Raw genomic sequence first — 15501 nt, forward strand, 5'->3', positions numbered from 1 at the left:
TGGCCTGTCCTACCGACTGGGGCACAAGAGCCCCAAACGGTGCCAAACCCGCGTACGATGCCGGTGACGCCGCCACTGGGGTTGCGGGTGCCCAAACTCCAACCGGTGACAGGGGTGACCCGGGTGGTAACAAAACCGACGCCCCCGCCCCGGAAGGTGGAGGCTGCGCCTGTGCCAACTGCGACCCTAAACCTGCCGCCCCCCCTTGACGTCCCCCACAAATCCCCAACAATAACGTGGCTAGAGCATTAACAGCGGCTAAATTGGCCTCACCTGGCTGCTCCGGACGCATGTCCCTGCCAGCCGTCATGCCGGATCCACTCGCTGTGGTGCCATCCTCCTCTTCTGCTGAGTCACCTTCGGAAGCCGAGCCGCCCCCGGATGCAAGGCCCCTGCCTCGCTGGTCTTGCCGTGTCTGTTGCCGCTGCGTGCCGCTGTCCGACTTGCGTTTCTTTGTCGCCGATCCCCCCGACTTGCTTCTCGCTGCAGAGCTCCTGTTTTCCCCCTGCGTCCGATGGGCTGCCGCCGCGGAAGGGGGGGCGGCACCCGTGGGTTGATGGTCCTTGCGCTGGGCCCGCTTAGTCTGGCGCGCCGCGCGGGGACAAGGGCCGCATCCACTCCGGCTGCTTGCTGGTGGGAGGAGCTGGCCGCGCTAGAAGGCCCTTCTCCTGCTGACTCCCGCTGTAGACTGGGATTCCTCCCGCTGGACCCCCGCGCTTTGGGAGGGCGCTTTGCTGGGGGAGGCGGAGGGTCCCGTAGGGGGCTCCCTGAGCAACGCCGCGCTCCATCATGGGGGTCTGGGCTAAGCCTCTCCGGAGGCCTGGACTGTCTCCTCTCCTCTCCCCTCGGCTCACCTGCCTGGTTGCCAGTATCCGCATGTGGAGCGCTGGGAGCCGCCGCCGCCACTGGCGCGCTGGCCGCCGCAGCCTCCGCCGACGTGCCCGCTCCCATGGCCGCCAGCTGCACATTCACCCATGCGGGGCCCCTGGATTCCGCCTCCGCTCGGATCCGGGCTACCAGAAGCTCCAAACTCTCCATGCCTGGTAGTAGCAGCGGGCGTCCGGCAAGCAGCTTCTTCACCTACGCTGCTCTAGCCGGAAGTGCCCGCCCCCTGACGTCCGCCTCCTGCCCGGGAAAACTTGGGACTCCCTCTTCCTTCGCCGCCCGCCCCCTTCCTATTCTACTGCCTGCTAAACCACCCCCACCAACCCAATTAACCCTACGCTAACCGGGGAGACGGCTACCCCATCAGGCCCGGGCCCTCCGCACTTCGCTGGCTATGGCTACAGGCCCTATCTGAACTGTTTGCAGGAGAGCAGAGGAAATGTAACTTGTTATAAACATTTGTAATTGTCTGTGAAACCTGACACCACAACTTTTCATACTTTTTTTTCTTTCAGAGGAAAAAATACTCTGTAGTCTGAAAACAAAAAAAAAACACTGGCTGTGCAGTGAAGCAGACACCCCTTATGCAAATGATTTGTTCCAATAGAGCTGAATCCTACACATACTGGCCTCAATTCCCTAAGCTTATCTCCTGTCTTTAATAATGTTTCTAGATGTATTACTATGGTGATAAGGCATGTAGTATTCGGGAAGCATTTTATCTCAGGCAAACCTAAAGTTAACTCTTCTGTCTTTAAGTTAAGGTGAGATCTCTAAAGTTAACTCTTCAATCCTTAAAATAAGTACAGAATTCTAAAGTTAAAGACAGGCTGTTAATTAACTGCATGTGAAAATAACTACAGAGAAGGTAACTTAAGGACTGAAGAGATAAGATAATTCTCTTACTGTGAAAACTTCTCTCTAGCTTGTTTTGTGAATTAACACTGGAAATATCGATTGATGTGTGGAGGTAAGTTATCTCTTGCCTTATTATCTCCAGCATGACCTTAGTGAATTGATGCCAATGTTTCCTGAATACAAGGGTCTCAAAATCACTAAGATCATGCTGGAGATAATAAGGCAAGAGATAACTTGCCACCACATAGTGAGAGAGTTATCTTATCTCTTCATTCCTTAAGTTACCTCCTCTGTAGTTAACAGCTAGGGCCATATGCAATTCATTTTTTCTCCTGTGTTTTCTCCCAGGTGATATTTTCACAACTTTTAAATAAAATACCTTTTACACCACCAGCAAGCAAACAAATACTCAAAATAATTTTAAGAGTACTTTTTCACCTACTTTTTTGGTACTTTTTCCATTGCAAAGTGCTAAAAAGTGAACTTAAAGAGGAGCTGTTAGGTATAAGGTCTCGGAGAAAAAAAACACATATATCAGTAGCTAAATATTGGCTGTACTTACATTACATATGCATTTCACTGTCCACGTTTGGATTTCACAGAATTTTTATATAGTATTTGCAGAGAATGATGCTCCTGACAGCTCATGGCAGGTTCCATGTTTGTCTGTCTCCTATGAAGCCAATTGTGATGTCATATCCTCCCTGCTTCCTGATGATTCCACTCACAAAAAAGATTGTAATGGACAACACTACTGTGCAGTGAATATTAATTAGCCATGTGGCTAGGAACAATAGCGGACTCCTGTAGTGTACTCTAACGGAACATGTGCCCTGTGATTTTTCAGTGCTGTGAGTTTAGGCTGCTGTTAGAAGCTGCTGTAACATGAGCCTGTAACTTCTCACTGTGAAAGCAGCCTTAGGGCGGTATAGGGAAATTAAGGGGAGGACCCAAGGTAGTGCACTGGGGAGAAGAAGCAGCCCCAGAATGCTTTGCAGTATCTGTAGTATTATGCGGCCTGCGTCCTCCTTAGGGGCTTGGGAATAACTAGCCTTGCTGTTCAGCACACATCAAAGTAAGAGAGATTTTTAACTTCAGTATTGCCTTTTTGGCTTCCTTCTAAACTGTTTAACACAGGAGAATAGAGGTTTCAATTAGCTTTTACAGCCTGACAGTTACTCTTTAAATTGAAGAAGAAAAATTATCTCCTAGGAGAAAACTCAGGAGAAAAAGTGAATTGCATATGGCCCCCTGTCTTTAACTTTAGAATTCTGAAGTTATTTTAAGGATTGAAGAGTTAACTTAAAGACAGAAGTGTTAACTTTAGGGGCTTGATTCACAAAGCAGTGCTAAGTGTTAGCACGCTTGTGAAAAGCCCATTGGCATGCCAAAAATGGCTCTGCGCGTGGTAAGAATGTGTGTGCGCTGTACCGACTATGGGTAGTTAGGATTTTTGATGGATTTCCGACTGAATTCCGATAACTAGACTATGATTGCCAATTTCTGATTTCAGATGGGAAATGCAGATTTCCAATCATAAATGTAGAAATTTCCATTCTGCAAATCTGAATCAGCATCCCTACAGACAAGTGGTCTTATCTATTTGTCATAAATTAGCTAGCATCCCTGTGAGATCCTTTTGTTGTAATTAGGCATCCAATAACATTTATTGCAGAACAATTTATCTACTTTTTAATGTCCAGTGTATATAAGCTGCGTTATATACAGTATTTTGTCAGTATACAGGAATCAGTCTGAGGAAGGCTGCACAGCCAAAAGATACTGCTTTTCTAAGTTAGCCAGTAAATGGTATCATCCCGATTCAAAACTTCTGATTTTCACTGATGGCTGATACCTACGGTACAACACTTTACTAATCCCTATTCCCTACATGCAAACACCATCACACTGCCTGGCCACTGGACTGGACTGGACTGATTTTTTACTATATGGACGAGAGGAATTTTCACATTTCTGTGCTCCTCTCTTTCATTCAGCCAATAACTTTATCACTAAACACAACAAAATGATCTATACCTTGATTTTCTGCCACCAATTAGGCTTTCTTTAGGTGGTACATTATGCTAAGAATTATTTTATTCTAAATGCATTTTAACGGGAATAATAGGAAAAAAAATGGAAAAATAATTATTTCTCAGTTTTTGAACCATTGTAGTTTTAAAATAATACATGAGACCGTAATTAAAATCCACACATTTTATTTGCCCATTTGTCCCAGTTATTGCAACGTTCAAATTATATTGCTAGTATAATGTATGGTGACAATATTTTATTTGGAAATAAAGGTGCATTTTTTTTCAGTTTTACATCCATCACTAATTTGTAGCCCATACTTTAATAATAATATATCCTATTAACATACATATTAAATGTTTTTATTCTCTAATGCATGTAGGTGTAATTTTATTATTTGACTACAAGATGTTCTCGCGCAGTACTTCCTATTATCGTCAGGGCCGGCCCTAGACTTTTTGCCGCCTGAGGCAAATTTTGAAAAAATTATTGCTGCCGGCCCCCCGTTGGGGGGGGGGGGGGGGCCGCCGCCAAGCTGGAGGGGTAGCGGGCAGGGCGGGGGTATTGGGCCTAGCGGCGGGGAGGGGGGGTCGGACCCCCCCCTCCCTCGCCTGGGTCCCCCGTCCTCCGCTCCCCTCCAGCCTTAAATACATCAGAAGCGCAACTCTCGTAAGAGGCAGTGGGCGGGGAGGACTCACCTCTTCCTCGCTCGTTCCAGCGTGCGCTCCACTGACGTCCCTTCCTGCAGCGCCGTCCATTTACAATACAGTGGGCGGCGTTGCAGGAAGTGATGTCAGTGGAGCGCACGCTGGATCGAGGAAGAGGTGAGTCCTCCCCGCCCACTGCCTCTTACGAGTTGCGCTTCTGATGTATTTAAGGCTGAAGGGGAGCGGAGGACGGGGGACCCAGGCGAGGGAGGGGGGGTCCGACCCCCCTCCCCGCCGCTAGGCCCAATACCCCCGTCCTGCCCGCTACCCCTCCAGCTCGGCGGCCGGCTCCCCGCACCCACCGACAGGCGGATGCCGCCCCTAGAAATTTGCCGCCTGAGGCAAAAGTTTCACCCTGCCTCATGAGCGGGCCGGCCCTGATTATCGTACACTAAATACGCTTAATAGGAAGCAATGCGTTACATTGTTGTTACTAAGGAAGTGACGCAGGCATTTTATTGATGCCTGCATCACGGTGGCCTAGAGGGGAGATGAATTAACCTAATGATTGGCGGCGGGAGCGGCGGAAATGAGCAAGTGGGAAGCATCGTGGCAGCACCAATTGAGAATGAACACTGTTTTTGAACAAAAACAGTGATTATTCTCGGCAGACATGTACAGATTGGCTCAGCGGACTTTTGTCCCCTGCCACCAATCCTCCCTGTTGCCGGGAACATTTGATCATGGGCTTCTACCCGCACGGTCATGTGCACAGCCCCCCCAAACTGCAGGGATGTGGCTATCGTGTCCCTGCAGCTGTCGCAGCTGTCACTGAGGATGTGAAGCTTGTGTCCCAGTGGCAGTAATGGCTAAAGCACTATTAAACTGCAGTTTTTATTGAATGTTATGCAGTTATAGTATTGGCTTTTGTGCACAAGTATTTATTGTCCATTTACAAATTAGAAGTTCCCAAAGTACAGTTTTTCTGCTCTGAAAGCTGCTTTTGCAATGTATTGTATTAGCTGTTCTATTTATATATTATAATGTATTCACTGAGAATTTTTCTCCTTGTGTTCAGCTTAAAGCACACCTGAAGCAAAAGTAAACTTATCTATACACAGTATATAAAATTGGATGTTTGTGTGTATGTATGTATGTATGTAGGTATATGTGTGTATGTGCTGTGATCAAAAAGACCAATTTCCATTAAACTTGGTATACAGATCCCTTACTACTTGGGATGATATGTTCTGGGGGTTTCACATCCCCTTACACACCTGGGCAGAGCTACAAACAGCCAATCAGATTTCACCCATTCACATCAATGGAAAAATGTAAAAGGCTGCCATTCTCACAGTAATCAAGCCAGAGTCCCCACACTTGGCACAGTTGGTCACGTGGTGACCAATGTGGAAAATATGGGGGAAGTGGGCAAAGCAATTCATTTTAAAAGTGAAAATTTAAACTGCAGCCATTCTTTCACTGTTAATCACAGGGTTTACAAACTTGGCACACTTGGTCATTGGGTGACGGATTAACATTCAGGAAAGTGGGTGGAGCCTATAACAGCCAATCAAAATTCACCTATTGACTTTCTAGGGGAATATTTATACTGCTGCCAATCTTCCACTGTTAATTGCAGAGGCCTCAAACCTGCTACATTTGATCATTGGGTGACTGGGATTCAAATTCACTAAAGGGGCGGGGCCACAAACAGCCAATCAAATTTATTTGCTGGATAAACTGCTTCCATTTACATATTTTTGATGCCAGGAACCCAAAATCTTAAAATTTGGTCATTGAGTGACTCAGAGTAGGATCACACTACACTAGGCAGAAACGCTAGCATTGTAGAGAACACAGCGAAAACACACATAATGCAAGTCAATGGGCCAGATAAAAACCACATATGTTTGCGTTCTGCAATGTGAGTTTTTAAAAACGCTGGCCTTGCTGCATATTTTTCCAGGACGCCTCTAAAATGCACATAATGAAAGTCAATGGTGACACAGAGGTATTGCGTTTTAGTGAGTTTTTTTATGCATTTTGTATGCTTTTTTGATGCAGGAACATGTTTCAGGGTAGAAACACACTAGGTAGAATCGCATACGCATTTTCCACTATGTGCTATGGAAAACGTATATGCGATTCTCCCTAGTGTGTTCCTACCCTGATGATGTATTTCTGCTTCCTGTTGACTTCCTAGTGCTTTGCATAAAACGCATAAAAAAGCATACAAAACGCATATACGATTTATGCAATTTGTATATGTGAACCGCAAAATCGCAAATGCATTAAAATGCAGGCAGAATGCAAGAAAGACACATGTGCAGGAAAAAAAATGCAAAATGCAAATGCACAGAAAACGCACAAACGTATATGCAGCAAACACACTAGGCATAATCGCATACGTGTTTTCCACTATGTGCTATGGAAAACACATGCGATTCTGTCTAGTGTGTTCCTACCCTAAAGGTTAGAAAAAGTGGGTGGAGCCAACAACCAACTTTTTTACATGGGGAAATGTCAACTTCAGCCATTCTTATACTGTTAACAGCAGGGTTCTCAAATTTGGCACAGTTGGTCACTGGGATGAATATTCAGGAAAGTGGGTGGAGCCTACAACAGCCAATCAACATTTACCTATTGATTTACAAGGGGAATATTTAAATAGCTGCTATTCTTACACTGTTAATGGCAGAGGCCTCAAACCTGGTACAGTCGGTCACTGGGTGACTGGTATTTAAATTCAGAAAAAGGGGGCAGAGTCACAAACAGCTAAATAGATTTGTTTCATTTCAATGGGAACATTTAAATGATTGATGCCAAGGACCTCCAACCCCATAAACTAGGTTGAGTGACTGTGTCAAGGTTAGAAAAAGTGGGTGGAGGCAACAACAGCCACATACATACCCGGGCAACCCCGGGTCTTCCGCTAGTGATATAATGACTTGTATGTGTAGGATAGTTAAGAAATAGAACATTAGTAGCAAAGAAAAGTGTCTCATATTGTTTTCCACTATAGGAAGAGTTAAAAAAATTCAGTTGTTATCTATGCAAAAGAGCTTTTCCTAGCTCTTTGATCCACTGGGTCAAATACAACCCTGTGTTTTGAAGCACTCAAACAGCAAAGAAACATTGGCCCATATGCAATTCACCTTTTCCCATGAGTTTTCTCCAAGTTGATATTTTCACACCTTGTCAATAAAATGCCCTTTAAACCCCCAGCAAGCAAGAAAATGCAACAATAATTTTTGATAGTACTTTTTTCTAATACCTTTGATACTTTTTCAATTGTGAAATGCTGAAAAAAATATTTTAAAGAGAAGATGAAAAAGTTACCCTCTAGGAGAAAACTTTGGAGAAAACGGGAATTGCATATGGGCCATTGAGAGAAAGTTTGAGATGAGGTTTTACTGCAGGAAAGTTCAAAGGATCATTCTTTCTGCTTTATTTTATAGGTTAAAGGACAGAGTGTGCTTTTAAAAATGCAGCTGTAAAAAAATGTTGCAATTTTATTAAAAAAAAAAAAAAGCTAAATAACTGAAAATAAAAATTATGAGACTATTTTCTTTGCTACTCATGTTCTATTCCCTATCCGTACTACACATACAATTCTTTATATCATACGTTTTTTTTTTTTACTTCAGGTTTGCTTTAAAGGAGAACTGTAGAGAGAGGGATATGGAGGCTGCCATATTTATTTCCATTTAAGCAATACCAGTTGCCTGGCTGTCCCGCTGATCCTCTGCCTCTAATACTTTCAGCCATTGCCCCTGAACAAGCATGCAGGAGATCAGGTTTTTCTGACAATTTTGACAGATGTGACAAGATTAGCTGCATGCTTGTTTCTGGTGTGATTCAGTCACTACTTCAGCCACATAGATCAGCAGGGCTGCCAGGCAACTGGTATTGCTTAAAAGGAAATAAATATGGCAGCCTCTATATACCTCTCACTACAGTTCTCTTTTAAGCACTGCAAGGATTGTTTACTAATAGTGGGCTGATAAGGAAACAGAAACCAGATAATGTAATCACTTCTTTGAGGATTCTGATATAAGCTTCTCACTGAAGAAGAAAGTGCTGTTTGAATGCTGTTATGCTACCAATTTTTTTTCTAGTAGTAGATTTTATGATCTAAAGAATCTTTTAGAGCAAAGAAGAAATTCTGAGTTTCATGAGAGTTTAACAACAACAACAACAAAAAGCAGCATATAAAAATCCTGCATCTTATATTATCAGGCATTCTTTCTGGAGTAATGAGATGCCTAAAGAATATGCCCACTGACAAGGGACAGAGTTTGTCATCTACGCCATAGGGACAACCTCAGAGTTGATAGACTGGGCTGGATTAGAAGTCTGGGGAATGGGAGGTAAATGCAAATATATCATAGATAGGCTTTTTATAAGAATTTGAACACAGTACTTATTTATACAGATATGTATATTGGACCTGAAAAGTGTAAGTAAAGGAGGCCATATAATAGCCGACCAACCAACCAATCGATCATCCAATTTTAATATTATAATCGAATTGGATGAAAATTGGTGCTGCCAAGTGCTTGCCCGACCGACAAAGCGACCAATTTCGGGACAGAAATTGGCCGCACGGTCGATCGCACATGCTTAAAAATTTCAGCCGAAGTTGGATGGTCAGGTGCGCGGCGGTACGGCGGCCGAATAGCGAACAAGTGACGAGATGATAAAACCCCCGCCGCTGCCGCCGTAATGTATAAATGTATGTAGTGTAGTGCATTTACACATTACCTGTTCGGTGTCAGCCTCCACGCGATTTCCGACCATCTCGCCAGGTTCCGCATACACGCTGGCGGCGATATGTCTGACGTCACTAAGGCGCATAGCGTCTGACGTCAGACGCTATGCACTGCTAGCATGTATGCAGCTGTTATCCGGCAAGATGGACGGATGGACCTGGTGAGCTGCTACAGGACAGGTAATGTATAAATGCACTACACTACATACACTTATACATTGCGGCGGCAGCGGCGGGGTGGATGCGGCGGCTCAGCCGATTCCCTGATGATTTCATGCTGAAATTGGACGGGAATCGGCCTGTAGTATATAGGCAAATTTGATTAGAGATAAATTTGTCTCTTGGTCGAATCTGCCCATAATCGTTCTAATGTATGGGCACCTTAAGACAGAAGGTTGAGACTGGTTTCCAAGAAGGGAAAGCTGGAAGCGGTAGATTGTTATTGCTGATATTGCTGTGGATTTTCCATCATTTTGTTTAAAAGATGGTTTTCTTTTTTTCCATTACAGATTTAAGGGAACGGGCAAGATCAAAAAGAAGTACATTACTGGAGGAAATGTGTGAGTATTGAGAGACACTGATATGGGATTATCTTCAGGAGCTTTACCCGACATGATGGGGGTGTTGTTGATGGTTCATGTAAATGTGAGTGTGATACCCGCTATCACATTTGGGTACCGCCATAGGCACCCATTAAAAACTTGGCTAACAGTGTAAATTTGGGCACAAGTCCCGCCAGATAAAAAAGCGGGTGAGGCTGGTTAGTTATAGTTGAGTTATTAATGGGCGGAGTGGGAGGAGCGTCTTTAGGGTTGGAGTGGTTTAAGATTAGGCAAGTACCTACAGTTAGCCGTGTGGGTGGTAAGGTTAGTTGGCTACCTAGGGTTAAGTGTGGGGGTGTTACATTTAGCCATCCACCAGGGCAGCTTCAGTGTTAGGTACCATCTGAGGGAATCAGTTAGTATTACGCACCAAGAGGGATGTCATTATGTGATGTGTAGGGATGTGATTATAAGCAGAGTTATTTTTTAATCAGAGTTAGATTGCTGGTTAGAGTAACCCTTAATGTCATTTTCTGCAGAAAGCTGTTTGTTCCCTGTACAACTTGAAGAAAGGGAAACCGAGAGCATGATATGGTGCAGTATGTTAATGTGATGGAATATGATGTAAAGAAGGTAGAAGTTATACTCACAAGGATGGGTTGCCACCAAGGCAACCACTGGCCGAGCAGGCGGGGAGAATTATAACCTGACCCTGCTCAGGTCTAAGTAGTCTCTCTCTGTAGATAGGAAAAAGTGGGGATACACCCCTCCATCAAGGGTGGACTAGATAATTTTGTAACAAGGTAACAGAGGCACCAGGTAGAATAAAATTAATTAAAATCATTAAAAAGGGGGAAGTCCCTTCTGGAAGAAATGGCCGGACCACGGGTAAGTTACTTACAGTTTAAAGAAACATTTATTAACAACTCCAAACGTACAACGCATTTCACGGGTAACAGTCCCGCTTCTTCAGGCAAACGATTTTTGGAGGGTGCACTGTCAGGTCATGAACCAGGTAGAGCGCCTCTGTCTATGCTATGCCCACCTTTTGACCTGACAGTGCACCCTCCAAAAATCGTTTGCCTGAAGAAGCGGGACTATTACCCATGAAACGCGTTGTATGTTTGGAGTAGTTAATAAATGTTACTTTAAACTGTAAGTAACTTGCCCGTGGTCCGGCCATTTTTTCCAGAAGGGAGGTGAGTCCACCCACTTCCCTCTTTTTAACGACTTTAATTTATTTTACTCTACCTGGCGCCTCTGTTACCTAGTTACAAAATGCTCCCTGTACAAGATTATGTTTATATTAAAATAGCGCTGGTGAAATGTTTTGACTATACTCATTTCTGGCTGCAATTAGAGATGTCGCGAACGGTTCGCCGGCAAACTTATTTGCGCGAACATCGGGGGTTCGCATTCGCTGCGAACCGTGAACTTTATGCGGGTTCGACCCACCCCCTATACTACATCATTGGGCTAAACTTTGACCCTCTGCATCACAGTCAGCAGGCACATGGCAGCCAATCAGGCTGCACTCCCTCCTGGAGCCCCCCCTTATATAAGGCAGCTGCGTCGGCCATGTTCTCACTCTGTGTGCTGCTGTATTAGTGAGAGAAGGGATTAGAGAGACATTGCAGAGATAGGGAAAGCGATAGTTAGGAGGAGGTCTGTTAGCTTGCTCCTTGCTGATATTTGTTGATGAAAAGCACCCCAAAACGGCTCTTTTGAGAGCTAATGTTCTGTTTTTTGGGTGGCCCACTGACACTGCATTTACAGCCCTGTCTGTCACAGCTGGCCCTTGCTAATTGCTACACTCTGCCAGGCCCAGCACATTCAGTGCCTAGTGTGACTGCTGCACATTGTATTATAATACCAGTCACTGCATACCTTTCACTGCATCCGTGTGAGAGCAAGCTGTTTTATATAGCAGTCACTGCATACATTTCACTGCATCTGTGTGACTGCACGTTGTTTTATATACCAGCAGTCAGTGCATCCATTTTCACTGCACCTGTGTGACCGCACATTGTTATACCAGCAGTCACTGCAACCTGTTCACTGCACCTGTGTGACCGCACATTGTTATTCCAGCAGTCACTGCAACCTGTTCACTGCACCTGTGTGACCGCACATTGTTATACCAGCAGTCACTGCAACCTTTTCACTGTACCTGTGTGACCGCACATTGTTATACCAGCAGTCACTACAACCTTTTCACTGCACCTGTGTGACCGCACATCGTATTAGTTAAAGGAATACTTAAAGGGAACCTAAACTGAGAAGGATATGGATTTTTCCTTTTAAAATAATACCAGTTGCCTGAATCGCCTGCTGATCCTGTGTCTCTAATACTTTTAGCCACAGCCCCAGAACAAGCATGCAGATCAGGTGCTCTGACTGAAGTCAGACTGGATTAGCTGCATGCTTGTTTCAGGGTGTGATTCAGCCACTATTGCAGCCACAGACAGAGATCAGCTGGACTGCCAGGCAACTGGTATTGTTTAACAGGAAACATCCATATCACTCTCAGTTAAGGTTCCCTTTAAGTCTAGAAAAAAAATGACATTTACTCACCTGGGGCATCCCTCAGCCCCCCGAAGCTGGATGGTGCCCTCGCAGCCCCGCTCCGATCGTCCTGTCCCCGCCGGCGGCTACTTCTGGTTCGGCGACAGCCGCCGACAGGCTGGGAACGCGGCTGATTTTCCGCGTTCCCAGCCGCTGCTATCACTCTCTATGCTGCTATAGCGGCTGGGAACGCGGAAAATCAGCCGCGTTCCCAGCCTGTCGGCGGCTGGGACAGGACGATCGGAGCGGGGCTGCGAGGGCACCATCCAGCTTCGGGGGGCTGAGGGATGCCCCAGGTGAGTAAATGTCATTTTTTTTTCTAGACTTAAGTATTCCTTCAAGTCAGTGCATACCTTTCACATGCGTCCGTTTGAAGAGGTGACAAACCTGGTTAGTCGCAGTGAAGGCGCCATCAGCGACTTGATCCCATATGCTTTCTTCCTGGAGCGTGCCGTGCGTAGAGTGGTGGATTTTGGCTGGGGGGAGGAGGAGAACTTACCTGATATCACTGAGGAAGAGCAAGACGAGATGGCTAGTACGTCGGCATCCAACTGTGTGCAGATGGCGTCTTTCATGCTGTCCAGCCTGTTGAGGGATCCCCGTATAAAAAAACTCAAGGGGAATGACCTGTACTGGGTGGCAATGCTACTAGACCCTATTTTTATTAACTTTTTTTCACCATTTTGGACCATTGACTTACTGTTTTTTGGCATATAGGGCCTTATATTATATAAGCCAGTACCATTGAATATTTGTTATTTGATTGACATTGGATATATTGGTCATATTCATTGTGCATACTCCTTTACACTGTGTTTTTAATTTATTTTATTGTGATTTTTGTAGTTAATAAAGATGATTTTTTGAGTTTATTGCTTGAGTGGTTCGGTTTTCTAGGGAACCTTCTTTTGGCTTTTTGTTTCTTACGTTAATGGTTCATGTTCCTTCTGGACACTCTATGAGTTATTATACCCTTATAATTATGTAGCTGATGGCGCTTGCCCAATTTGTTTAGTCAAGACCAGAAGCAAAGAGCCCTCTGGATCCCATCTTGAAGACCCAAGGACCACATATCAAAGCCACCTGCATTCAGATTAATGTCATCACTCCCTTTGTACTCTTCTAACTCAAAATGTCTAATCGCTACACCACCAAGCCTGACAAAGAACCTGCTAACATCTTTGTTGCATTTAATACAGGCCTATTTTATCCTGAGCACTGAGTACACCAAACACCAAGTCAAGCATGCCATTATGTCCGGCCACACCAACACAAGACCTGGAAACAATCCGTAACGAGACAAATTTGATGTCCTAAATAATTTTCCTAGTGGACCTTGCTGCCAAATAGTTTCCTCCCACATCTATCACTACAATGTCAGGAAGCCCAGCAAACCTCATGTGCACCTAACAAATTACAATGGATATTAGTCCATCTGATGCAAGCCTCAGAGCAATGAAATCCAAATTGATGACCTTCAGGCCTCAAGTCAGCTCTCTTGCCACATAGGAATATCCCAAAATCCAAACCAGGCAGACAGGATCCTCTGAAAGACAAAATCAGAAAACATAAGGAAGGGGCCTGACACCAGTCAACACAAGGAGGTTAGCAAATAGCAGAAAAGGGGTTGAGACAGAAAACTAAGTAAAGTGAGTATGTATATAGGAGTCAAACCTAGACAATTCCCATCTACCAATCCTCTTGACCAAGTCACCCTACATAAACTGGTAGTCCTCGGCTGCTGCTCCTATATAAAAAGAATAGGAAGCATTAAACATATGCCTGTGAGCTGAGCCCTAGCCCCATTAAACACTGCAAAAGACTGCCACAAAAAAACACAGATCTAGAGTTATCACTAGTTACCCAACGTCTAGACCTAATGATGATAATGGATCGGGTTTATTTTTATAGCATTGAGAATATGACAAGATTTGATCTCATTTGGGAATCCTGGAAAACATATAGGAGTTCTTAACTTCCCTTGGACATATGTATTCATTCATTATAGTATGATGTACAGGATTGGAATTATTTAGGACTCTTGTAACCAGATACCTTATGCAGGAATGTATCTTGATAGCTCGTTCTTTCCCTTTTTGTTTGTTTTTATGTATGTTGTTCTTTTTTTTTGTTTTATGTATGTGTTAGAGGGAGCAATATAATCTTATATCAAGAACAGATAGGACGGACTGACCCCTGGGATCTCAGAAGGAGGTACCAGGTACCCCATTTCCCAGGCCGGACGGCCCAACTATCTATGCTATGTGCTTCAGATGCTCCCCCATATTTTCTTGATGTTCAGTTGGTATGTTAATACCATTTGTTTTATTTGTTCTACTTTCAAAAGCTTTGTATATTTGTTGATCTGCTCAATAAAGCTTTTTAATACGAAAAAAAAAGACTGCCACAAACTCGTTTTTAGACATGGAGTAACCATCAGTGGCATAACAAAATGGGTACCTATCATACCGTATACAAAGGAAACCCCTAGCCCAGAGGACGGGGTCATAAAGCAGAGTTGCCACAGCAAAAAGATAGATGAGGTGGCCCACACTGCTCTGATTGGTCTTTGAAGGTCAAAGGACCTACCATGTAAGGAAAAATCCCAAAACACAATGCCTGCTGGTGCTAATTTCTTGCAACTGACAAGCTCTGAAATCCGAGTAGCTGCAGAGTGACTGGTTGGCGGGAGTCAGCAACCCTGATGCTTTTACAATAACCACGCATTGCTAGTAAAACTGCAAAGGAATTTGTCACGTCTTCCAAGGCCAACACCTTGAACCAAAAAGACAAGCCCTGCTAATTTCCTACTAATTGTGGAATCTGATACTCCCACAGCCTGATTGCACCCAATGCAATATAACAGCAGGGTTAAAAGTTTGGCTCCTGCCTCAAAACTTCCCACCAGAGACTCCAGTGCAATCCACTGATTCCAGGTAGCCAAATAGGAGGACCACGTGTTTTTGGAGACTGACTGAGTTCCTCATCAGCTGGCTGACAAATGGAAATTGGAAAGGAATCTTCCACAGAAACCCGGGATATGAGACCCTTGTGTGCACTGCTCCTGGTGCTACCATCCAAAATCTGTCCCACTGGAATCATAGAGAAGAGAATCAGCAATCGCGCTCAAAGCACCCAGTAAGTGTACTGCAAAAACAAAGACTTTCAATGGTAAACAAGCTAATACAACGTACTG

General features: G+C 44.5%; 1 protein-coding gene across 1 annotated transcript in view; it reads left to right on the forward strand.

Annotated features, from left to right (window-relative positions):
* The window catches only part of LOC137528587 (uncharacterized), a 122359-nt gene that overhangs the window by 15282 nt on the left and 91576 nt on the right, over positions 1-15501 (forward strand). The window contains exon 4 of the mRNA XM_068249933.1: positions 9708-9758. Within this exon, the coding sequence (XP_068106034.1) occupies positions 9708-9758 (51 nt within the window). The remainder of the gene's footprint in view (positions 1-9707; positions 9759-15501) is intronic.

Source organism: Hyperolius riggenbachi, chromosome 8 (assembly GCF_040937935.1).
Source record: "Hyperolius riggenbachi isolate aHypRig1 chromosome 8, aHypRig1.pri, whole genome shotgun sequence".
Classification (NCBI taxonomy): Eukaryota; Metazoa; Chordata; class Amphibia; order Anura; family Hyperoliidae; genus Hyperolius; species Hyperolius riggenbachi.